The sequence below is a fragment of the Carcharhinus amblyrhynchos genome, chromosome 5 (genome assembly GCF_965287045.1).
Source record: "Carcharhinus amblyrhynchos chromosome 5, sCarAmb.v2.hapA, whole genome shotgun sequence".
In the NCBI taxonomy this organism is placed as follows: Eukaryota; Metazoa; Chordata; class Chondrichthyes; order Carcharhiniformes; family Carcharhinidae; genus Carcharhinus; species Carcharhinus amblyrhynchos.
In genome coordinates, this window is record NC_137328.1 from 13,344,772 (window position 1) to 13,369,871 (window position 25,100).

The following is a 25,100-nucleotide window of genomic DNA, read 5'->3' on the forward strand; positions in this document are numbered from 1 at the left end:
TAAGATTGTTTTGCAATGCAAAGCTTGCTGCTATGTGCTGTCCAGGAACATCCGCCAGTAGGGTCTGATTGTCTTGGAGAAGAATACAGTCAACATATTTTCTCAATTGAAAAGTGTGGATTATTTAATCTCAGACAGATCAGTTCCAGATGAGCACTGAAAGAACATTGATACTCAAGCTGGTAACCTGATTCTGATTGCAAGCCACTCTATCCATATTTCTTGTGGTGATGCACTGGAATTCAGAGGAAATTCAGGCAAAATACTTGAGACATTCCTTGGCACAGATTTTATGATGGGGTTGGAGGAACAAATGGTGGAGGGGTTTTATGACGAACTGTGGTTGTTCGCTGTCACCACTCTTCTGAACCTAACCGCAATGCCAGGATGCAATGTCATAAATGAAGCCCAGTTCATCACACAAACCAGCCTCCCATCCATTGACTGTGTCTACAATTCTCGCTGCCTCAGAAAAGCAGACAGCATAATCAAGCACCTCACACTCCCCAGACACTGACTTTTCCACCTTCTTCCATTGGGGAATAAATACAAAAGTCTGAGGTTATATACCAACCGACTCAAGAACAGCTTCTTCCCTGTTGGCATCAGACTTTTGAATGGACCTAACCTGCATTAAGTCGATCTTTCTCTCCACCTTAGCTATGACTGTACTACTACATTCTGCACTCTCTCCTTTCCTTCTCTGTGAAAAAATGCTTTGTCTGCATAGCGCGCAAGAAGCAATACTTTTCACTGTAAACTAAGATATGTGACAATAATAAATCAAATCAAAATCACACATTCAGGCAAAAACCTTAAACTTGCAGTTTTTCACCTGGGTGCTCCGACACAGCCTAACTGTGAATCCATTTCCCCTGTGAAAATCTGTATATTTCATGTTTCTACTCTCAAGGTACTGTGCTAGGATGATGTCAATCATATTGAGAGAATGCTTAGGTTTGCTCAAATAAATTCCAGACTACTGATGTTTCCAAATAATCGATTTCTGGATGGAGAGGTGACAGCATGGTGATATTTACATGGATAAGTTGAAATAGTAAATACTTGAAAATTTAATTTGCCTTACAGTACACATAGTTTTAACCATGAGTGGGATTTTCCGGCCATTCATGCCAATGGGATTCTCCCGTCCTGTCGCAGTGAACAGAGATTTAACTGACCGCCATATTTTCCACTCTCTTCAGCAGCGACAGCAGGGAATAAATGGCCGGAGAATTCCAGCCAGTGCCTTCCATGAAACCCATGCAAAATTAGTGGGAAAAGTTGGCTGAGGTGTCGCATAGAGCTGTGTAGGGGAGTTACTGTAATGAGTGACTCCATTATTTCAGAGCACACTGTAACAGGAGTGCATCAGCAAATGTGCACTTTGCTGAAAGTCCTGCATTTGTATAGCAACTTTCACAACCTCAGCATTTTCCAAAACACTTTCCAGCCATTGAAGCACTTTTGAGGTGTAGTCACTGCTGTAATGCAGGAAGTGTAGCAGCCAATTTGCACAAAGCCAGGTCCAACAAACAGCAATGTGATCATTTCATTGATAGATCCTTCCTGTCATCAGTGAGAGCACATCACAGTGAGAATAGCCCAGCAGAGAGTTTGCAGTTTTTCACCTGGGTGCTCTGACACAGGCCTAACTGTGAATCCATTTTCCCTGCGAAAAATGTCTATTTCATGTTTCTACTCTCAAGGTACTGTGCTAGAATGATGTCAATCGCATTGAGAGAATGCTTGGGTTTGCTGAAATAAATTCCAGACAACTGGTATTTCAAAAACAATAGATTGGCATTAGCTCCATGGAGAAGGCACTTGTTGGTCTTTCTCAGTATCACAGCATAGATTCATAGAAGCCCTACAGTGCAGAAGGAGACCACTGAGGGTGCACCCACGACAATGTCACCCAGGTCCTATCCTCATAGCATGTATTTACACTATTAATCCTTTGACACTAAGGGTCAATTTAGCATGACCAATCAACCTAATCTACACATCTTTGGACTGTGGAAGGAAACCGGAGCACCTGGAGGAAACCCACACAGACATGGGGAGAACATGCAAACTCTATACAGGCAGTGACCCGAGGCCAGAATTGAGCCTGGATCCCTGACGCTGTGAGGCAGCAGTGCTAACCACTGCGCTAGCCATCTCTACTCATTTATCAGTCATTCCTCCAGTATCCTCATCAGTGTCCCAAACCCAGCTGGGCTAGATTGTCCCAGCCCTTACCAAGATGCTGCCTTTCTGCAGCCAGATCAAGGGGCAGATTTACTTGAAGCCACCAGCAGAATCATTTAAAGAGTCCTCACCAGAACCCCAGCAGTCTTCCAAGCTGTAGCCACAGAGATGAAATGAATAGAAAGGCTTAATAGGATAGGTAAATAAACAGCCAATAAGGGCTTGCACAACAGTGATTCTCAAATCTGTCGGTTAACCATTAGATAAAAATGAACTGATCTATCGGAGTAATATTTTCTTGTTTTGCATTTAGTATAAATATTAATATTTATACTCGAATGAGGGTAAGACCCAGGAGGTTTGCCGGAATGAAGGCAATCAGTTGATGGTTTTACAGTGACAAAACTACTAATGTATTGGGGCTGGTGGGGAAATTGGTTCAAGTCGAATTCAACTTGTATTGATTGTTCGCTAAGGTCGTGTAAGTAAATGTATGACTCTTGCTCCCGAAGGAAATTGTAATGCTGGCTCTTACCTGCTTCGTTTCTTCCAAGGGAAGGAAATTGAAGTATTTCTCCTACAGTGTTGCTTATCTTCCTGAGGCAGCAATAGGCCCTGAGATGTAATTGATGTTACTTGTTGAAGGTTGTGATTACTTTGAGATGGAGAGGTTAACGGCCACTATTCTTTTACAGCCGCAGTTAATTCTATCAATGACCTTGTCTGGGATTCAGTTGCAGCTACAGTGGATGAATGCTTCATTATAGTCTTTATAGTGAAATGCAAACTTCTCCCAAGACACTGCTCATTCTGCTTGTGGTATTAAAAGCATTCCCTCAAGATACACTGTGGCCATGCTAAGTTACCCCTTAGTGTCCAAAGATATGTATGTTTGATGGATTAGGTCATAGTAAATCATTATGAGGAAAGGGCAGAGGGAACGGCCTGGATGAGATGCTCTTTGGAGTAAAGATGCAAATGGCCATTTTCTGATCTGTAGGGATTCTATGGTTCTGTGAATACCTTCTGCATGGTGCCCTGCTCTTTCTCTTTCCACCTTCTCCTGCCAGACATTGTCCTCCTTATCCTCACCTCCTCGCATTCCATTGGGAGACTAAACAGGAAAACCATGAGTGAAATAAAGTATTAGCAAGACAGGCCAAGCTACCTAACATAAGCATAACATTGTTTCCACCATACATAAACGTCAGTAACAGAATGGGATACGAAACGAAGAAAAGGCCCAGAACTTAACCAGTCTGCTTAAGAGGATGAAACGGCAGCTACCGTATTGTGGAGTAGCTGATGTAGACAGAGAGAGAATGGCTACAACAATGATTTAACAACAACAATGGCAATAGTGGCTTGAAAATGGCTGTTCTGTCTGAGAGTTAAGCATGCTGGGATGTTTGGTCAACTTATAATTAATACCAGACGTAGGTCATAAAGTTGCTCTGAATCCGGGTTCTAGCCTGGAAGCTGTGATCTGAAGCTTCCTGTGTTAGTCAAATATGGGATATTTTTTACATTAACTCAGACATAGTGGCCTCAAATTTTATTGTCATTATATGTGGAACATGCAGTTTGAAAGAAGCATTACGGCATTGTTTACAAGTAATTTCATTGGATGTTTGAGCCTGATGATTGGTTTCTGGTTACATAGTAGGCTAGATGACAAAGAATCTTCTGGAAGCAAGTGGAGAATTTGTAGATAAAAGACAGTACAATCCTTTGATTGCCAGCGACAACTCTGTAGAGATTAACCATGGTAGAAAGCATGGCCTAAAGGAATTTTCCTCAGAGGTTAAGATAGATTCGACATCGGGAATATTTCTTGGCCAAGGTTTTTCCTAAACTCAGTAGTATCTATTTTCAGTTAAATAATTGAAATTAATGTTCAATTAAAGTTTATGTGCAGTTAAGAGTTAAAGTTCAGTTGACAGTTGATAAGTTGATAAATTCATAAGATATCGGAGCAGAATTAGACCAATCGACCTATCGAGTCTGCTCCATTATTCGATCAAGGCTGATATGCTCCTCATCCCCATTTTCCTGCCTTCCCTCCATAACCCTTCAACCCATTACCAATTAAAAATCTGTCTTAAGTTTACTCACTGTTCCAGCATCCACCAGACATCACGGTAGCAAATTCCACAGATTCGCAACACTTTGGGAGAAGTAGTTTCTCCTCAGCTCTGTTTTAAATTTGCTGCCCTTTATCCTAACACTACGATCTTTCATCCTACAATGCTCCACAAGAGAGATTATCCACTTGACGTCTACTTTATCCGTACCTTTTATCATCTAATATACCTCAATTTGATCTCCACTCATTCATCTAAATTTGAGAGAGTATAGGCCTAACCTATTCAATCTTTCTTCATACGACAAACCCCTCATCTCTGGAATCAATCTAATGAACCTTCTTTGAACTGCCTCCAATGCCATTACATCTTTCCTCAAAGATGTTCAGTTAAAAGTTAAAGTTCAGTAAAAGAATTAGTGACTTGCAACTGTTTAAGTTTGAGTTGGTGCCGGAATAAAGTAAGAAATTGTTGAATGAACTAAAGAGTCAATTGCTGTTCTTGTTTGTATCATTAAACTGGAATTCTTGCAAGGTGTTTAAATTAAAAGCTGAATAACAGTGAGCCCCGTAAATAAAGCTGCTGTAGAATCCTAGTCAACACTTAATGCCATAATTGGCTGGTCATTCACATCCCAATATCATATTCTGATGCTTGGGATAAATGCACGTAGAGAAGCTTGATCCAATATGATGGCAGCGTCCATCCATTGTAGAATAATAGTGCAGAAGGAAGCCAATTGGCCTGATAAGTCTGCACCGACTCTCTGATACATCATTTTACCGAGTCCTCATAACCCTACATATTTACCCCACTAATCCCCCTAACCTGCACATCTTGGGTAACTAAGGGACAATTTAGCATGGCCAATTCACCTAACCTGCACATTTTTGGACTGTAGCCAGAAACTGGAGCTCCCAAAGGAAACCTACGCAGACACAGAGAGAGCATGCAAACCCCACACAGATAGTAATCCAAGTTTGGGATCGAACCCGGGACTCTGGCACTGCGAGATGGCAGTGCTAACCACTGTGCCACCATATCACCCCAGCGTGCTACCCTCCCGCACTGGGATTATTTCGTGCCTTCGAAATGGATGTAGCCCAATCCAATTTCTGGATCAGAATCTCTCCATTGCAAAACGTACACTCTTATGAAGCATGGATTGTATTGTCTGATCAAACTCTCTGTGACTCAAATACTGTTTGTAGAAAATGACCCAGCAGTGTCAGGTTCATATAGTTGGCCCCATATGAGGAACTGTGATATTTGGAAGTGCCGATACAAAGGCACTCTCTCTCCAACAGCAGATTTGAGAGAGAAAATGCTGCATTTCAAAACAATTACTGTCTGAGTGAGGGTAGAGGTGTTTTATTTCATTACATTTATCACCAAATTGATATCACGTTTTCACGTGTAGTCTGTTTTTTTCTGTTCTCCACGTGGATTAGCTTCATATAAAATAGTCACTGATGAATCCATTAAGGAATGCAAGAGGAATTCTGAGAACAAGCCATGGAGCGGCTGAGGGGATTAGCATAGACACACTTACAGGGAAGCTACTTAAGGGAGAAAGAAAGAGAAGGATATCATTGAATAGAATAGAATCCCTACAGAAGGAGGCCATTCATGTCCATCAAGTCTGTACCAACAACAGTACCACCAAAGCCCCATTCCCGTCACCCTGCATATTTACCCTGCTAATCTCCTGACACTACGGTCAATTTAGCGTGGCCAATCAACCTAACCCACACATCTTTTGACTGTGGGAGGAAGCTGGATAACTGGAAGGAAACCCAAGCAGACACAGGGGGAATGTGCAAACTCCACACAGACAGTGATCCAAGGCCGGAATTGAACCCGAGTCCCTGGCGCTGTGAGGCAGCAGTGCTAATGACTGTGCCACCGTATTGCCCATGTGAAATAGAATGAATAGAGTGGACAACAACTCTACTGCAGCTTAATTACCATCATTAGGTGAATTGCCTGTTTCGGTGCTGTAAATTTTATATCATTCACTGAATTCATTTTGATTTTAGTTATCTATGGGAGAACTAGAAAATGGAAATTTGGGGGAATTTGTTTGAAATGGAAAGATTTTCCATCTGGATGCAGGAAGGTGATAATAAGTTTAACCACCAGTTCATCAAAGAGCTTCTGTCCTGCTTCATCTATTCATGACAATATCACTGCCTTTCTTTTGAATGAATGGGTTAGTAATGATCACCCCCCTCACTAAAGGATTTCATTCATGGAACATCAACATAATTAAAGGTCAGTTTGTTTTAATAAGTGCGCAAACAGACAATATGTGGACTGATAGTTGGTCAATAAATGCACATTCAGAAGCGATGGATTAAGAAGCTGTTTATTTTTTAACAAAAGTAAATTTAGTTGTGTTTCATTGCATTAATTCATAATTGACAAATGCCACACAATTTTAAGTCCATATAATTAATTTTGTGTCATTAATGTATTTCAGCATTCGATTCTTTAGAGTATTATATTTTGCATTACTAACCACGCACAAGATTTAATGACTTGGGATATATATTATCATACATTCAGATCAACCAATTTCTGAAGGGATGACCCTCTGACTATTTTAACTTAGGTTGAGGATTGGAGTTATTGTGTTCATTCTCTCTGTTTTATAGTTTAATGCAACATTTATCATTATCTGATGAACCGGACAGTGGAGCTGATGAACATGAGATTTTGGTCATCTATTCTAATATCTCCTTTCATGGTGTCAAGTTTTGATTGATGACGTTCCTGTGAAAAGTCTTGGGAGATTTTATGATGTTAAAGGCATTGTACAAAAGCAACCAGTTTAAGTTTATTTATTAGTGTCACAATTAGGCTTACGTTAACACTGCAATGAAGTGACTGAAAATCCCCTAGTCGCCGCACTCTGGCACCTGTTTGGGTGCGCTCCACACCTTCAGTAGAAGTGAGTGATTGCAGGCCATTCATACAGCTCCAGGACAATTATATTTCAGCAGTATTTGAATTCTAAAGCTGGAGTTTTCAGTTTCAGCGCCGGCAGCAATGTTTAAATCATGATCATCACCAATTGCCCTGAAAATTCTCCAGCCCAAACTTTAAATAAGGATCACTTATAGAAGAAGAGAAGCCATAATGCAGCTCAGCACACAAGATGTGGCAGTGCGGTGGCCAACCTGTTCGTACTGAGCAAATGTTAGACATCTCTGAGCTTCGGTGTAAGTGTACACCAAGATCATCAGGTCATGGAGAAGCAGGCATCTTGCAAGAAACAAAACACCAGTGGAGACAGAGACTGAAAACAATGTTGGGTCATTTAATTTTTCATAAAGACTGCAAAACAAGGGTCCCCAATTATTCAGCAAACATGAAGCCACCATGATGCCATTGACATCAGTCTCACCTGGTTGTATAGGCTAATCATAGAATTCTACAGTGCAGAAGGAGGTGCAGCCATCCACCAATCTAAACCAACCTTAATCCCTGACACTTAGGGGAAATTTAGCATGGTCAATCAACCTAACCCACATATCTTTTGGACTGCAGGAGGAAACTGGAGCACCAGGAGGAAAACCCACACAGACATGGGGAGAATGTGCAAACTCCACACAGACAGTGACCCAAGCTGGTAATCTAACCCAGGTCCCTGGCACCATGAGGCAGCAGTGTTAACCACTGTGCCACTGTGCCATCATGGACAATGACTATGTGATGAGTGATAATACTGACCGATTGACTTCCTCCCTCAGATAAGCATCATCCAGAGTCAGCCGGGAACATGAGGAGGTGCCACTGACAGATCCACACTGTCACATCTCTCACGCAATCAGGCACCAGTGCAGATCCAAGCAGCTTAGTGGGCTTTAAGTCGATGGCTCGGATAGTATGTGCACCATGCGTGGGCAAGACATACTCACATGAGGAGCTGGTGGAGGCAGAGAATGCCCAGGGTGCCAGTTGTCAGAGGGCTGCGGAGGGGTAGTCAATTAATACCTGGGAAAACTATTTACGTTTTGAGTAACTTCCAGAGACGTGCTATTATATCCATCTTGGTCTATCTGGAAGCCACAAGAGGAGTCACCCGACGATGGAGCCCACATTATGGATGCACAATGTCAACATTCCAAGTTGCTGACATTTTTTTCCAAATAAAGTAAATGGTTCATTTCCCAATCAGATTTATAGGCCTTGATATCACATCACAAAAACAGCATGCACACATTATCTTTCCAGTTTCACTCACTGGGTTTTACCAAAATAATGTATTACTCACTGTAGTAATTACAGATCATTGTTTCTGGTTCATTCAAGTTTAACCATTTGGGTTAAGGAGACAGAGAGACATCTAAGTGAACTCAGTTGTATCATGATTTGATTTGATTTATTATTGTCACATGTATTGGTATACAGTGAAATACATTGTTTCTTGCGCACTATAAAGACAAAGCATACCGCACATAGAGAAGGAAAGGAGAGAGTGGACAATGTAGTGTTACAGTCATAACTAGGGCGTAGAGAAAAATCAACTTAATGTGAGGTAGGTCCATTCAAAAGTCATATAGCAGTAAGGGAAAAGCTGTTTTTGAGTCGGTTGGTACATGACCTCAGACTTCTGTATCTTTTTTGTGACAGAAGAAGGTGGAAGAGAGTATGTCCGGGGGTGGAGTCCTTAATTATGCTGGCTACTTTTTCTGAGGCAGCGGAAAGTTTAGACAGAGTCAGTGGGTGGGAGACTGGTTCGAGTGATGGACTTGGCTTCATTCACGGCACTTTGTAGTTTCTTGAGGTCTTCGGCAGAGCAGGAACCACACCAAACTGTAATACAATCAGAAAGAACGCTTTCTATGGTGCACCTGTAAAAGTTGGTAAGAGTTGGAGTGGACATGCCAAATTTCCTTAGTCTCCTGAGAAAGTAGAGGCATTGGAGGGCTTTCTTAACTATCACACTGAATAGAGGAACCAGGACAGGTTGTTGGTGATCCGGATACCTAAAAACTTGAAGCTCTTGACCACTTCTACTTCATCCCCATTGATGTAGATAGTGATAACTATCTCCTTCATTTTGTTGACATTGAGGGAGAGATTATTGTCGCCGCACCATTAGACCACCAGATAGATTATCACATTCCTGTAGTGTGTTTCATCATTCTTTGAGATCTGATCCACAATGGTGGTGTCATCAGCAAACTTGAAAATCCAACTGGAGGGAAATTTGGCCATACAGTCAAAGATGTATAAGGAGTATAGTAAGAGGCTGAGGACACAGCCTTGTAGAGCACCAGTGTTGTGGATGATCATGGAGGTGTTGTTGCCTATCCTTACTGGCTACGATCTGTGGGTTAGGAAGCCTAGGATCCAGTTGCAGAGGGAGGAGCCCCAGGCTAAGTTTGGAGATGAGTCTCGTAGGAATAATGGTGTTAAAGGCTGAGCTGTAGTCTATGAATAGGAGTCTGACATAGGTGTCTTTGTTATCTAGGTGTTCCAGGGTTGAGTTTGGTTCAGGGAGATGGCATCTGCTGTGGACCTGTTGCAGCAATATGTGAGCTGTAGCGGATCCAGGCAGTCTGGCAGGCATGAATCATTGGTATGGAATGGTTGTTGTTTTTGCTGTAGTAGAACATTAAGAAAAGGGTTCATGGAATGGCTATGGATTCAGAGCTCTGTTTGTTATGTAGAAAGCAATTGAGTGTGATCCTTGCTAATTGCTTCAATACTTATTAATTGCAGTCACACTGCTGAGAATAGCACAATTAGCTACCAACACTCAGCTCTTTCTTTTGACTTATTCAAGCTTAAACATTTGGTTGAAGAGACCAAGAGGCATCTAATTGAATTCAAAGGCAGCATATATTATTGCCAATTTTCTTGCTTGCTTAATGTGAAGATAACAATGTCGTATAATATTAACAATATTACTTTAAACCTACATATTTCAAATGGCAAAATATTATTCCCTAAAATTAAATTGTTTGGCATGAACAAAGGACATGGTTAGTTATGCCCTTATGAATTGGGCAATAATTTACTGCCAAGCTCCTAAAATTAACAACAAAAAAAGTTGCACATTCCTTTACCCCTTAAGGTTTATATTTTGGGAGCAGATGGTACCCATTTTACAGAGCCAATTTCATATGAATCATAGCCAAGCTGATGGGAAAGAATTGTTTTAGCCTTTTACAGGATTATCTGTGGAATATTCAGTCACCAAATCAGCTGTTAGGACTTTTCTTATCAATCTGTTTAATACAAAAGTAATTGATCCTTAACGTGCTGCAGATTAACTCACCTGGACCTTGGACCATTGGCAGCTTGCATCTGGGCAGACTTAACATTGACCAATGTGAAAATCCTTTCTGATTCTCATTAGTTGTGGCAATGTTTAGGATGCTAGATAAATGTTTTCCATTAACTTAAGCTTGTCAGGCCTTTGAGTATGTTTAATTATATTTTATATTATAGATTAAAGTATTACCCAAGATCCACATTGGCCCCAACGGCCTATCCAACCTGCCTCTGTCAATATCAAAACCTTTCTTTCCATTAATAGAACTCCAGTGGCAAGATGTGAAAATAAAAATGCGTAGCCAATACAAAACTCACAGACCTAAGTGATTAGACATGTTGCGATTGTGGGCTCGCGGACTATTCAGGCACAATTAGATAGAATACTTTGAAGTTCCCTTCTCCCTCCTTCACTTCATTAGCTCTGAGTCCTGCAATGAATGGGGAAAATCTTAGAAGCTGATTAGATGATAGTTGGAAGCACTGTAGGACAGATTGAAAGATTAGCATTGTGCTGAGCTAAGAATTGCTGCGGGATGTAGTTTGGATGTTCGGGTCACTGAAGCATTTGTACACATCAAATAGTTTGCAGTGATTTACAAAAGTGCCTCACCATTACCTTCTCAAGGTCAATTAGGGATGGGCAATAAATGTAGACCTTGTCGGTGGTACAGACATTCCATGGTAAGGAAATCCCATGAATGGATAAAAAACGATTATATTGAAACAGCAAATATGGGTTTTTCTGTGAAATGGTATCATAGAAACCCTACAGTGCAGAAAGAGGCCATTTGGTCCATCAAGTCTGCACTGAGCACAATCCCACCCAGGCCCTACCCCCACATCCCTACATACTTACCCACTAATCCCTCTAACCTACGCGTCTCAGGACACTAAGGGCAATTTTTTAGCATGGCCAATCAACCTAGCCTGCACATCTTTGGACTATGGAGACCTATTTTTGAAGAAAAAGAAAATTATAATGTATGCCAGGTCAGGAATGTAGAAATGAAAAAACATTGAAGTCAATACTTTGGGCCAAAGTTTATACTTCGGAATACAGCTGAGATTTCTGCAATATTTGCAATGTATGGATTTCAACAAAATTTAGCTGACAGGATTATCTTGTCAAAATGCAAGCTGTTAGTCTTTGTAATTTATCCAGCTCGCTGGTGGAATTGCAATATGAGATTCTTGGTGATATGCAATAGTGTATAAAGAACAAAGAAAATTACAGCACAGGAATGACCCTTTGGTCCACAATGGCTATACCAATAGACAGTTTCTATCTCTATGTTCCTCTATCAAGATGTGCCTTGAACATTGCTAATGTGTTTGCTTCCACCACTTCAAGGCACCCACCCACCCTCTGTGTGAAAACCTTTTGCCACATGTCACCCCTAAACTTACCCCCTCTCACCATAAACCTGTGCCCTCCCGTAGTTGACCTTTTCACTTGGGAAAAAATCTCTGACTATCCACCCTATTTATGCCGCTCATAATTTTGTATACCTCTATCAAGTCGCCCTTCAGCCTCTGTCTTCCCAATGGAAACAATCTGAGTTTATCCAACCTCTCCTCATACCTGAAACCCTCCAGACCATCCTGATAAACCTGCTCTGCACCCTCTGCAAAGCATGTAGATAACTCACATAATAATGAGGATGCTAATCTTCATAATTTTTCATGGTTCATGTACCTAAAGTATCAATTCAGGTTAGAATTGCATGTTATTAGTTTATGTGTTAAGAGATAACAGCTATTAATTGTACTGTATGTACTAACGCACACATCTCAAAATGAAATCTGAAGTATTAACTTAAGTAATGTGGGCAAATGCATGAAACTTGAGCATAGATAACTTTAATTTGATTAATGCAGAATTTTTATCAAAAATATAGGGCAGTAACATTAGTAGTGTGTGTTTGCATGGAGATGTTGTTATAGTGCAAGGCCCTCTAAAAATGATTATGAGAGTAGAGTCAGGCTGGCAAGGAAATAAGTGGTGACACACAATAGCACAAAATGCTGTGATGCATTAATTGCTATGGATATGGTAACTTAGGATACTCAGGCAGAGTGACAATCACTAAATATTGTACTAATACTAGCCATTGTAGTAGACAATTCAACGTATTATTCTCAGCCATGAATAACAGTATTCATGGATCTAGGGGTTAAAGGTATCAAGAGATACGGGAGGATGTTAGAATCAGGTGCTGAGCTTGATGATCAGCCAAGATCATAATGTGTGGCGGTGCAGGTTCCAAGGGCTGAATGGCCCATCCCTGCTTCTATTTTCAATGTATGTTGCTATATAAGTGGATGCTGAGCATGGGAAAAAAGGTGAAATTTGAAGGAGCTAGGTTTCAGGTTGGAAGGCACAGTCAAAGAGTAGGGTTTGAGAAGGTTTTGAAAGCACAAATGTGGTAAGACGGAACAATTTGAGCAGTAAATCACAGATGACAGAAATAAAGTGACAGAATGGATGGGCACTGTCCTGTTTAAGGATTCAATTTATATTACATCTTTCATGGCCACAGAAACCACCCCCCACACACCCCCACCACCACCAACAAAGCTTTACAGCCAGTGAAGTACATTTGAAGCATATTCATCGCTTTTCTTCAAAAATATTGCCATCGATTTCTATCTGAGAGGCAGGTTAATGTCTCACCTCAGTATTACGCTTGAGTGCTAACCTTGATTTTTGTGCTTAAGTCCTAAAACCTTCAGACCCAGAAGTGACAGTGTTACCAACCAAGCTATGGCTTTGTGTAGAAATAGAAATTGTAAATGTCAAAGAATTATTGTTGTTCTGGACTTGATAGGCAATATACAGGTTCTTAATCTCAGTCATTTTGCAGTAAAAATCTGCAGTACATATGTAGAACATTAATCCTAGTGGATATTAACACATAACTCTAGATCAAGACCTGAACTGCATCAACTTAAGCTCCAAATGAATAAGCTTGTACTGTTATTTATTAGAAATAAACAATTAGAAAATTAGAACAACTAGAAAATTAGAAAAGTGCACTGAAAGATTTTTGGCAAGAATATCATGTTTAAAATATCATGTTTAAAAATCCTATTTATTTTGATGTTATAGGACCCAATTGGATGTGCCAATAATAACTCACAGTTAATTTGTAGTGCCACAGGATACTGTATTGCAAACACAGGCTATAAATCTAAATAAATTGTAATATTATGCTAACAAAGCACATTATGAATGTCTATATTCTACAACACTGCAGAGCCATCTGCTATGCAAGTGAGATATTAATCATGGCACTATATTACATTTTAGCTGAGGCCTCGATGTAAATAGAATGCAATGCCAAACCATTACCCGGAGTGTCTATAGAAACACAAGAATTAAGCAAAAGATGACAAGTAAGTAACTTCCCATAGTGAATTAAGGATCTTTGGCAAACCAATTGCACTCACATCCCAGTAATTTGCAATGAAGTTGTGTAATATGAATAAGGTTTTCCTTTGAAAATGCAAGCTTTGTTAATTGAAGGTTTGAATAAATGTCTTTCATTGATATATGGCAGAGCATATTTGAGACCAAAGATGTTAAACTGTAATAGGAACAGAATGCAGAGGATATAAACCTCAGTAAGGTGTAATTATACAAGGGTGTAGGTGAAATTGTAATGCTAGCCTCTTATACTCGCACCGGTGCTCTTTCATCTGCCCAAAACTTGGAGGTTCATCAATTTTTTTTTAAGTTAATTTATTAGTGTCACAAGTAGGCTTACATTAACACTACAATAAAGTTACTGTGAAAATATCCTAGATGCCACACTCCGGGACATGTTTAGGTACACTGAGGGAGAATTTAACATGACCAATGCATCTAATCAGTACAGCTTTTTGACAATGGGAGGAAACCCGAGCACCCGGAGGAAACTCACACAGACACAAGGAGAATGTGCAGACTTTGCAGTGATCCAAGCCAGCAATCAAACCTGGGTCACTAGTGTTGTGAGGCAGCAGTGCTAACCACTGTGCTATCGTGTTAGGCCTATCAATAATGCATAGTTCTCTAAGAATGTATTGGACCTGCTAAACATGTTCTGTGTTAAATTCAGAGACTCGAATGAAGGTAATGTATTCTGATAGAAACTGTCCTTGGCAGGAATGAATGATTCCTGTGCGGCAGCTTGTTATGTGTTGAGAATTGGATTTTGAGTTATCCCCACCTTGTCATTAACCTTGTAAGCTCTTACCTGAATTGTAAGGTTTTCAGCCATGATCTTATTGAATGGCAGAGCAGGCTCGAGAGGCCAGATGGCCTACACCTGCTCCTAGTTCTTACGTTCTTTGCCGAGAAGTGTGATGCTGGATTCTCAGTTCCAGTTATGAACTATTGATTCTTTTGTAACAGTGAACCAAATAAAGGGCTTTGTTATCAGTAGGTGCTCCAATTAAAATTAGCTTCTCATAGTTGTGTTTAGTTGAGAGGGACTAGGTCAAAAATTTTTGTTTTCAGATTGAATGTATGGATGTGTCTATATCAAACCTTCCAGAGCTCAATATTTTAGGTCCTGTCTCTTCTTCACTTATTATCTATGACCTGGCATCAAATAAAACACGTTTCCTTAATAGCTTGGATTTTGTATGTCTCTCTTATGGGACAGTGAATTGGATTCAATTTGATTTTTTTTTAAGCAAGCAGGGTGATGGATGAAGGGTTTCCTCTGCTCTGTGTATTGGTTTTACAACTTTAAGAAAGGAATAAAATTTAAAAAAAAACCTTCTTGAATTGTTACTATTGGTTGTACCTATTTTGTAGCTACTCTCTGCTATTTTTGAGTTAACCGCACCCAGAAATACACAGCACAGGTTAAGTGTTCATAGAATCCCTACAGTGTGGAAGGAGACCATTCAGCCCATTGAGTCTGCACTGGCTCTCTGACAGTACATTTTCCCCAGGCCCTCTCCCCCACCCTATCGCTGTAAGCTCATACATTTAATCAATCACGTCTTGGGCCACTCAAAGGCAATTTAGCATGAACAATCCACCTGACCTGCACGTTTCTGGACTGTGGGAGGAAATTCAGCACCCGGAGAAAACTCTGACAATCCCGGCATTGAGATAGATTGCATATTTGACACTGACCCCAGGAGAATTCCTTTCCCTCAATAACACTGCAGTCAAACTTGTTGTTAAATCTGCCAGAGCTCACTGTGATTCAAATGGAGGGGAGTTGGTCTGGGTGGGGGGTGGATTAGAGATGCTGCCCCAAGGTCTCCTAACACAGTTGAAAAGACAAGAAACAAACTCTAGTCTAGTCTATGGGTGGCATGGCGGCACAATGGTTAGCACTGCTACCTCACAGCGCCAGGGACCTGGATTTGATTCCTGGCTTGGATCACTGTCTGTGTAGAATTTGCACATTTTCCCCGTGTCTGCATGGGTTTCCTCCGGGTGCTCCGGTTTCCTCTCACAGTCTGAAAGACATAGTGGTTAGGTGCATTGACCTTGCTAAATTCTCCCTCAGTGTGTACTGGAACAGGCGATGGGATGTGGCCACTAGGGCATTTTCACAGTAACTTGATTGCAATGTCAATGTAAGCCTACTTATGACACTAATGAATAAACTCGAAAAAACAGAACCTATGAGATGTGCCTGTTTAGGGATTTAGATTTGAACTATTACACGTTTGTAATCCGGCCTCGAACAGAACGTATTAGTTTTTCAATCTGGGTTGCTGTTGAGTACAATATGGATTCACTGATCTCGCCTGGCCCAAGCCAGACAGTGGGCGCTGTCCACGGTGCTGAATCGCAGTCGTTCAGGTGAGTTCATTTTATCTCATGCATCCTGCCGAGGGAACCGCGGTCACTTGAATGCCATGCTCCTTCTGTGCCCAGCAGCGCAGGGAGGGATTTAACCTTCAGCAGGTCGAACAAAATGTCTAATGCCAACCTCCGTGAGGGGAAGTTGGATAAGTCCATGGGGGCGGGAAGAACAGATGGATATGTGGAAAGGGTGGGATGAAGTCGGGTGGGACAAGCTTCTTCTGGAGCATAAGAGCCAGCACAGACTAATTGGGCCGAATGGCCTGTTTCTGTCCTGTAAATTTTGGTGTAACTCCACAGCACAAAGATGTTGCCTCTTTACAACATGCTGGCGAGAAGTTGCGCATGCACATTAATGTTCCTCGCTTTAATTAAATCCTGGGACCCTGTTTACCTGGATTTCCCTCCCCAGCACATTCCCACCTGCTTTAGCTCAATCTCTCTTTGCTAGTCAGATGACGGTTCTTTAGGTGCCTCTCCCATTGTCCCACAGCCCAACCGTATCTCAGCCATTTGCACTTTCCAGATTTGGGCATGTTACAAGAACCCCACCCCTGACCCTCACCTCCTGGGTGTGTGTGTGTGTGTGTGTGTTTCGTTTCCTGTCCACCATCTCTCTTTGAGTGCTATCCCTCAGTATTTTTTTTCGGTTCAGCAATGCTGCTTCCCTCCACACACAGACCCTCTACTGTTTCCTCGCCAGTTATTGTTTCTGTATTTGCTTTGCCCCGCTGCATCCGCAGGGTACCAACTCCAATGACTTTTGTAAAACAAAAATAGCCATTATCACAATCCCTCTCCTCCACACAGAGAAAGACAAGCACACATAGGCAGCGTTCAACTTAACAGCATTAAGAAATGTATTCAGGCAGAGAATATGGTCTGATGTATGTTTGTGATTTAAGTTAAAAACGGTTGGCCAATTTCGAGCTCTGTAAATGAATGATGCTGTGTGGAGCAGCTCATGAATAATTCCTCCAACTTTAAGGGTTAGATTTCCAGTTGTCAGAGCATGCGACGGCAATTAGGACCCAGGGTGTTACTCTTGTGGTCCAGTGTGGCTGAAATCCCAGCCTGGAGAAATGCAGTTTCTTCTCTGTCTCTCTCTCTCTGAAACTGGAGGACTCTTTAAAAAAAAGGAAAAATAGAGAGACCCGCCACTGCAACTGTGCTGGAATGTAAGCCCGGCGGGACATTTTTCGACCCGTTTGGAATTGCACACTCGGACCTGTCCCCTTAACCCACATGGGGCTCGGAGAAGTTGCCTCCTGTCTCGGGCGGGGGAAGGATTCGGTGACTGTATCTCAAGGCTGAGAGTTTGGAGTCAGCCCTTCGAGAGGTGACATGCAGCTGCTACTCGCCTTGTTTATGTGTGTTCTGTCCCTGCCTGGTATCACAGGTAAGAAAGCTTCAGTTGTTCCAGGGTGAAGACTGCGGCTTGTTTCTTGAAAACCAATTAGATGTGCGTGTGTGTGTGTGTGTGAGAGAGAGAGATAGAATTTTCCAGCATGACCCTCGCTTCATATCAGAAAGGCGCTGGTCTGGAGTTGGATGGAAGGCATGCAGATGTGCGCAGTCAGTGAGACACATTTGTCTCATAGGACTCGGGGTCTGGGCGAAAATCAACTATGGAAGATGGAGAATTGTGTCAAAGCTTGCTTGGGGACTATTTACCTGACACCACACTCCTTCACTGCCTGCTCAGGCAGTGTATCTTTACTTCTGTGTCCCCTCTACCCGCACCCCCTCCCCCCACTCCCCAACTTCCAATCGTTTGACTGCCGTGGGTGAATTTGGGAAATCTTTAGAATTTAGGAGGTATTGTCAGGCGAGGTTGCCCCTGAAGGAGATCAGAGATCTCCTGAGACAGGCGAGGGGGAAAGGACATCCCAAAGTGAAGTAGTTTGAACTTAAACGTCCCAAATGAAGGGAAGACCGTGCATAGATTAAGGCAAAGGGGCGATTGCCAAGCGAAAAAGAACTGGTCTATTTAAAGAAGAAGAAATCGGATTATGAAATTAAACTAGGCAAAGACACAAGGACTGAACAGAAACATTGTTCCCGTGCTCCACCATCTGGCTGCTTCTTAATCTGATGATGTAAGAGGCATGCTCGCTCAAAATAACGTTTTGTTTCACATTCAGTCATCCCATAAGAAAGAATTTGCTGAGGTTGGAAGGATAGTGTCACAGCATTATAGAAACATCCAGCACAGTTAAATATCTCCATCAATAAATCGAGACTGACGGAGTAGCAGTCGCGGGAACAAAATAACAGCACGCACTTTGATTTGCAATATCTGATTCTGTTTATTCTCCCGACTTTACAGTTTTGAAATATATTGGAGCAATGTAACTTTCAATTTCAATGCATTCGCTCTGTAACTCAAATTGGATGATATCTAAACACAACCGAAAGACTCAATGAACCAAAGCTGTGCATTAAATATTTATAAATATGATATAAATATAGTGAGTATTTGAAATGCCTAGTTGAAGACAAATGGAATTTTAGATGTAAATTTGAAATGAAAATGTTGGAGTATTCATGGTAAAAGCAATACATGCTGTTAATGTAATTTGTTAATATCGTTTGGCCAAGTAAGTTTTTTTTGTGTAAAAGCAAATTACTGTGGAGTCTGAAACAAAAACAGAAAATGCTCGAAAATCTCAGCAGATCTGACAGCATCTGTGGAGACAGAGTAGAGCCAATGTTTCCAGTTGAGATAACTCTTTGCCTATCTTCAGACAACGCTTGTAACAAATCTGCATTATAGTTATTATTATACTGTAATTTGTGAAGTGTGCCTAAGTGCAGATCTATGCAAAATCCACTCACTTATTATGAAAAGCTGAACAAAACGGTTTTAAAAAAAAGTCATTTCCCACTTTTCATTTTTGCCTTTGGATTTTCTGCACTTGTACTACTTCCTCAGCTTGTACAATGGATTTCGCCTCATTCCTAAAGATCTATCAATGATACACAGATACAGCAGCATTCATCCTCATTTTGGTCCTTTGTTGAAAGTTAATGCTTGTTCCACTGTCCACCATTCCCCCACTGATAGCTCAAGTGTGGAGTTTGCACATTCTCCCTGTGTCTGTGTGGGTTTCCTCCGGTGCTCTGGTTTCCTCTCACTGTCCAAAGATGTGTGGGTTGGATGGATTAGCCATGCTAAATTGATCCTAGTGTCAGGGATTAAATATGTGGGGTTGGGGGAATAGGGCCTGGATAGGATAGTGGTCGATGTGGACTCGATGGGCCGTATGAGCTCTTTATGAACTGTAGGGATTCTGTGATTCAATGATTCTATCTTTTGTTTTAATTCTTGGCTTAATTGGTTGAGTATTTTGCAGTGTCTGACTGCACCGTCCCTACCAAAGTCAGTAATGAAGACATGGAAGCACTCAATGTCATAGTGAATCACTACAAAATAATAACGTTTGATATAAAGCATATTGAAATTCAGCATTAATTTTTTTAAAAAAATAATATTTTAGCGTGATTTTGCTGTTTTTGAAATTGAAATTACCTTTCTTTTGCTTAGAATTACTGTCCACAAAATGTAAAGTATAGGGAAAGGCCATTTGGCCCAGCAAGTCTATGCCAGCGATTTTATGCTCCACATGAGCATACCTCTCATCCTATTTCCTCCAACCCCATTGATATAACTTATTCTTTTCTCCCTCATGTACCTACTTAAATGCACTTGCTCAATCACTCCTCTGATAGCGAGTTTAGGCATTGTCCTATAATAGTGATAATTTATACTGCTTGACTTGAATCCAAATAATAAAATACAATTGTCCCAAAGGTAATCTAATATGATCTTAGAGTTGAACATGTCAAATGTGGAAAAAAGATCTGCATCTGCATTTATATAGCACCATTCACAACTGTAGAATGTCCAAATTAAGCCAATTAAGTAATTTTGAAGTATTAATGCTTTTGCAATATATATACATAGGCAATATATAGGCAAAATATAGGCAGCTTAAATGAAGTTAGTACTGTAACAGTGAGTGCACTAAATTTGTATTTGTAAGACAGTCCATTCAAATCCTTATGGTCTTTAACTATTCACTAACAATTAGGTGGCACTGCTTTTATAATGGACAATCGCAGTTGTGCCAGAATTGGAAACTTTAAAGTCTCCGATTAATGACTGTCAGTGAAATTATGAGGAAGGAATTCAATGATAATTATTGTAATATATAATTCTATTTCTAGCTCTTAATTCAGTTTTGAAATACATTAAAGCATTGCAATTTGGAGGATTTCCATGCAACCTCTCTGTGTTACTCAAATTGGATGGTGTTCAGTCAAAACCAAAATACTAAATGGGACTAGCACTGCAGAGTGACTAATTAAAATGTAATTGCAATTGTAAAGTTGGTGTGCTTGCTCATTGGAAAGATTAATTGATATCATGGGTAAAAGTAAATGCTTTATGTAGATCGCAGTTATGCAAATCATAAGATGTCAAAAGGTTTCTATTTCCTCTAGAAATCTCATACACCATAATCCTTATTATCATATCTAGATTAATGATGTATCATGAGTATAGAACACTCTTCCAGAGATGTTCATCACAATAACAGTTATTGACCAAAAAACTTAACTTCATTAACTGAATTATATATATATATATTTCTTAAAAATACATAAATGACAAATACAAGTCCCAGGATTTAAAAGGTACTTACAAAGATGTGCACGTTAGGTGGATTGGCCATGGCAAATTGCCCCTTAGTGTCCCAGGATGCATAGCTTGGATGGATTGGCCATCGGGTTATGGGATATGGTGGGGGAGAGGGCCTGAATGAGATACTCTGTTGGGGAGTCTGTTTGGACTTGATGGGCCGAATGGTCTCTTCTGCACCATGGGTTATGATTACTGCCAAGGTTTATGGGTAATTTATACTGTCATCACTAATTATTGCCTATAATCACTTAATGTACTAATATCAAAATATCAGACAAATAATTTAATTCTCCGATAAAACTGTTTTAGACCTGTACCACTATTTCGCTATTTCATGTGCCTGTCAATCATATGATAATGTTGATATTCATGACATCAATTTGTCACAGTCTATGGTCAGTGTCATTTCTGTTTTGCTGATGTCATGGGCATTAATTTTATTGAAATTTTGGGAAGAATATACACAAAATTGAAGGCAGAAAAGAATGAATATAAATCTGCAACGTGGGATAGTTAGTGTTTATAAATAATACAATATTAAATACTAACTATCCTGAAAAAAGTGCCAGACCAAAGTCAGACCAATAATATTTCCCTTAGGTGTGAATCAAAATCAGGTGATATTACAGAATTCATCAGTCAATGAAGATTAACTCTGTTAGCATTGCAACAGCAAAATATAGCTTCAGAATGAACAAATCCTGGTTGTGAACCCTTGTGGCATCTCAAGTAAGCACTGGAAAGCCTTACAGTGCAGTGTACTCAACACTGTCTACTTAGACTTCCAGAAGTCTTCTGACAAAATTCAAGCATTATCATACCTCTATCTCCATGGCTAAATAGTGCAGATAACAGTGAAATAGCCACCTCATCTTTATAATAAACTGTCTCATCGACTCTTTCCTTCAGCGACCTTCTTTTAACACTAATTGGAAGGAATGTGCAGATTTTTTCACCGTGGAGACTAATTATTCATACGACTGTTAAATTATCACTTCTCTCCTATTCCCAATTTTCACTCCTTCCGCAATCCATGATTGATTCATTTGCTGTTTCACCGCCATCACAGGGCACCTTCACAGGGCACCCTGGGCATTTCCAGCCAGTCTGACACCCTGATTCCTGTGAATGACATATCTCCACCCCCCCTCCCCCCTGCCCCCCAAGGGATGTCCTCCAAGATCATCCCAGGCAAAGGGGTGCAGAAGTCAGCAGGCCACTTCCACCTCAGCTGTAGATCCTGGGGCTATACCCTATCATATTGGGAGGATGAGGAAGTTTGAGAAACCAAGGGCATTAACTAGGCATGTGTGAATGTAAGCACTGGGGTAGATAGGTCACCATTTTGTTTTGAATGTTTGGCATTAAGTTTCACTTCAGTTACCCACAGAGCCACCATCCTGTCTGTTCATGCCATCCAAACTCAGGGGAACCACTGTGCTCACCTGGTGCCTCATCCGTGTGGAGTGTGAGGCTGGCACTGCGATGTTCCTCCCACACCAGCAACACAGAAGGAGGTGCTGCTGCCTACAGACATTGTGTTTGACACTAAGAAAAACTGTGGGATGTCAGATTAATGGAGGGCCTGTAAAATTAGTTTATTATTCTTAGAGTGGGGAATGTCACAAGGAAAGTTAACAGAGGTATTCAACGCAGGCACAATGACCAACAGTGGAAAAATCTCGGCCTGTACCTATGCCTCTGTGGTGCTGCTCCTGGAACAGTGTCGGACCCAGGTCCTGGCCAGTTGACATGTCGTTGTCGCTGCTGCTACTCTATGCCAATGAATAGGATAGCCATTTCAATGGGTCCCATGATCCTCTAGACCATGCACTGTAAAGAAGAGAAAACTGCAGTGAGTTATAAGAGACTCCTGACCCTCATCCATCAATGTGCCTGGGTCTACCACCCAATGGCAGCACACTCAGTAGGTGCCTCAATGCCATCCCTCACACCTTCCACTTGGATACAATAACCACATCTCCACACTGGTCCCTGTCAACAGGTGGCATGGTGACACAGTGGTTAGCACTGCTGCCTCACAGCGCCAGGGACCCAAGTTCATTTCCTTGCTTAGGTCTCTGTCTGTGTGGAGTTTGCACATTCTCCCCATGTCTGCATGGGTTCCTTCCAGGTGCTCCAGTTTCCTCCCACAGTCCAGAGATATACGGGTTTGATTGATTGATTGGCCATGCTAAATTGACTCTAGTGTCAGGGGGATTAGCAGGGTAAATATGCGGGATTACAGGAATAGGTCCTGAATGGGGTTGTGGTTGGTGCAGACTTGATGGGCTGAATGGTCTCCCTCTGCACTGTAGGGATGCTATGAACTCCAACAGGATACACCACCAGGGTCTCAGTGGCATCAATCGCTTGCATTCTCCCAGCCCGCAAGCCCCCCCCCAAAAAAACCTGGCATCACATTCACGGGCAGTCAACTGGCATGTGCATCCTGATGGTAAATCTCGCCAATGCACCCCGTCATGTTCTGGAAGGTGATAAACATCACCTTCACACCTTGCATAGGGGTTCACATCAGTGTTATCCATGTAATGTTGCAGCCTGTCTGGGAATGTCAGCTCAATGCTTGGGACATGCACTTGCAAAGGGTTAAGATGTGGCCTCCACTAAATGGTTGTGTTGTTTGGTTGCACAGCATTTATTGGCATAATTGCTAGTGAGGGGATGCCGGGTTGGCTGTTTAGCCAAATGTCTTCCTCTTGTGGCAGATTGTGGGCAGCTCAATCATGCAAGGCCAGCGATTAGCATATCCAGCACACTACCAGAGGGCACCCTCCTTCTCCAAGGTGACAAGAGATGCAAAGCTGAGTAGCCTTCCATGACCTATCACACTCAAGCACCTTGACAATTAGTTTTGGACTTTCCCCTTTGCCCTCACAACGCTGCTTGAGTGTGGGTTCTAAAGACTCTGCAGTCATCCTCCCCCAAGTCTGAGGCCCTTCAGGCCACAGGAGAGAGATGCAGTCCATCCCTGAATCCCCCACTCTGTCCTTAAAGCCCAGTCTACCATAGGACCCCACCCAGCTAACTTACAGCTGTCCCCAGTGTTGGTTTTCAAGCCCTCCGACCCTCTAGCCAGCCCCGAGTAGCAAGGGCACTGCCTCAGCTGAAATATGGACAGGAGCCCAGGATAGAGGTCATGGGAAGCATTGTGTGCATACCAGCCTTCACAGCCCCTTTAAAGCCCTGATATGAAGGCAAGGCGAGGACTGCAAATGACTCCTCCTGACTCCTCTCCACAAAATGGCAATTCTGGGACCCCCAAAATTAAACTTACAGAATGGAACCCGAGTAGAACTTACCGTGTCCCCCGAATCCTCTCCGGCGTCCTTGAGCAGTGTACATTGCGGAAGTGCTGGTGACCTGAGCGCTCACCTCTGAACTCCCCCTTGGAGCTGAAGGTGCCAGGTTCATGTTTAAGTAAATGGCGCCAGCATAACGTTACAATGGCGCCTGCTGAATATCCAGTCAGTGGGGAATTCCCACAGGGAGTGCTCACTATTATATCAAAATGAGTGTGTTTTACATTTCGCCAGCAAGGGGCTGGGAAGGTCATAATTTGCAAACCCGTCAGTGTGACTCATGCTTTCCGGATTTTGATCTTGCACTGGCATTCCTGCAGACAGATAGTGTGGGTTCAAAGTCATCCCTCCATAAAGTTTGCTACTTTGTTTAGCTCTCGGGATTGCTTTTCCTTTAGGTGCTGGAAAACACAGGTTTCTTTAGAATTTCTCAATTTGGTGCTCAGCAGTGCTGATCACCTTTGTGATGTCTCTCTTATTTGAATGGCTTACTTGGACTGCAGTGGTCAAAATTAGATAGCACGTTCCCTCAGCCTCGGAAAAGCAGCCAGCATAATTAAGGACCCCAGACATTCTCTCTCCCACCTTCTTTGGTTGGGAAAAGGATACAAAAGTCTGAGGTCACATACCAACAGACGCAAGAACAACTTCTTCCCTGCTGCTGTCGGACTTTTGAATGGACCTACCTC

At 41.7% G+C, this 25,100-nt stretch overlaps 1 protein-coding gene across 2 annotated transcripts in view; it reads left to right on the plus strand.

The window, feature by feature from the left end:
- Window positions 1-17,444: 17,444 nt before the first annotated feature.
- The window catches only part of LOC145342903 (neuronal acetylcholine receptor subunit beta-3-like), a 41,550-nt gene continuing 33,894 nt past the window's right edge, over window positions 17,445-25,100 (plus strand). For both annotated transcript variants that reach the window (XM_080188481.1, XM_080188482.1), the window contains exon 1: window positions 17,445-17,782. In XM_080188481.1, the coding sequence (XP_080044607.1) occupies window positions 17,728-17,782 (55 nt within the window). In that variant the 5' untranslated portion in view covers window positions 17,445-17,727. The remainder of the gene's footprint in view (window positions 17,783-25,100) is intronic.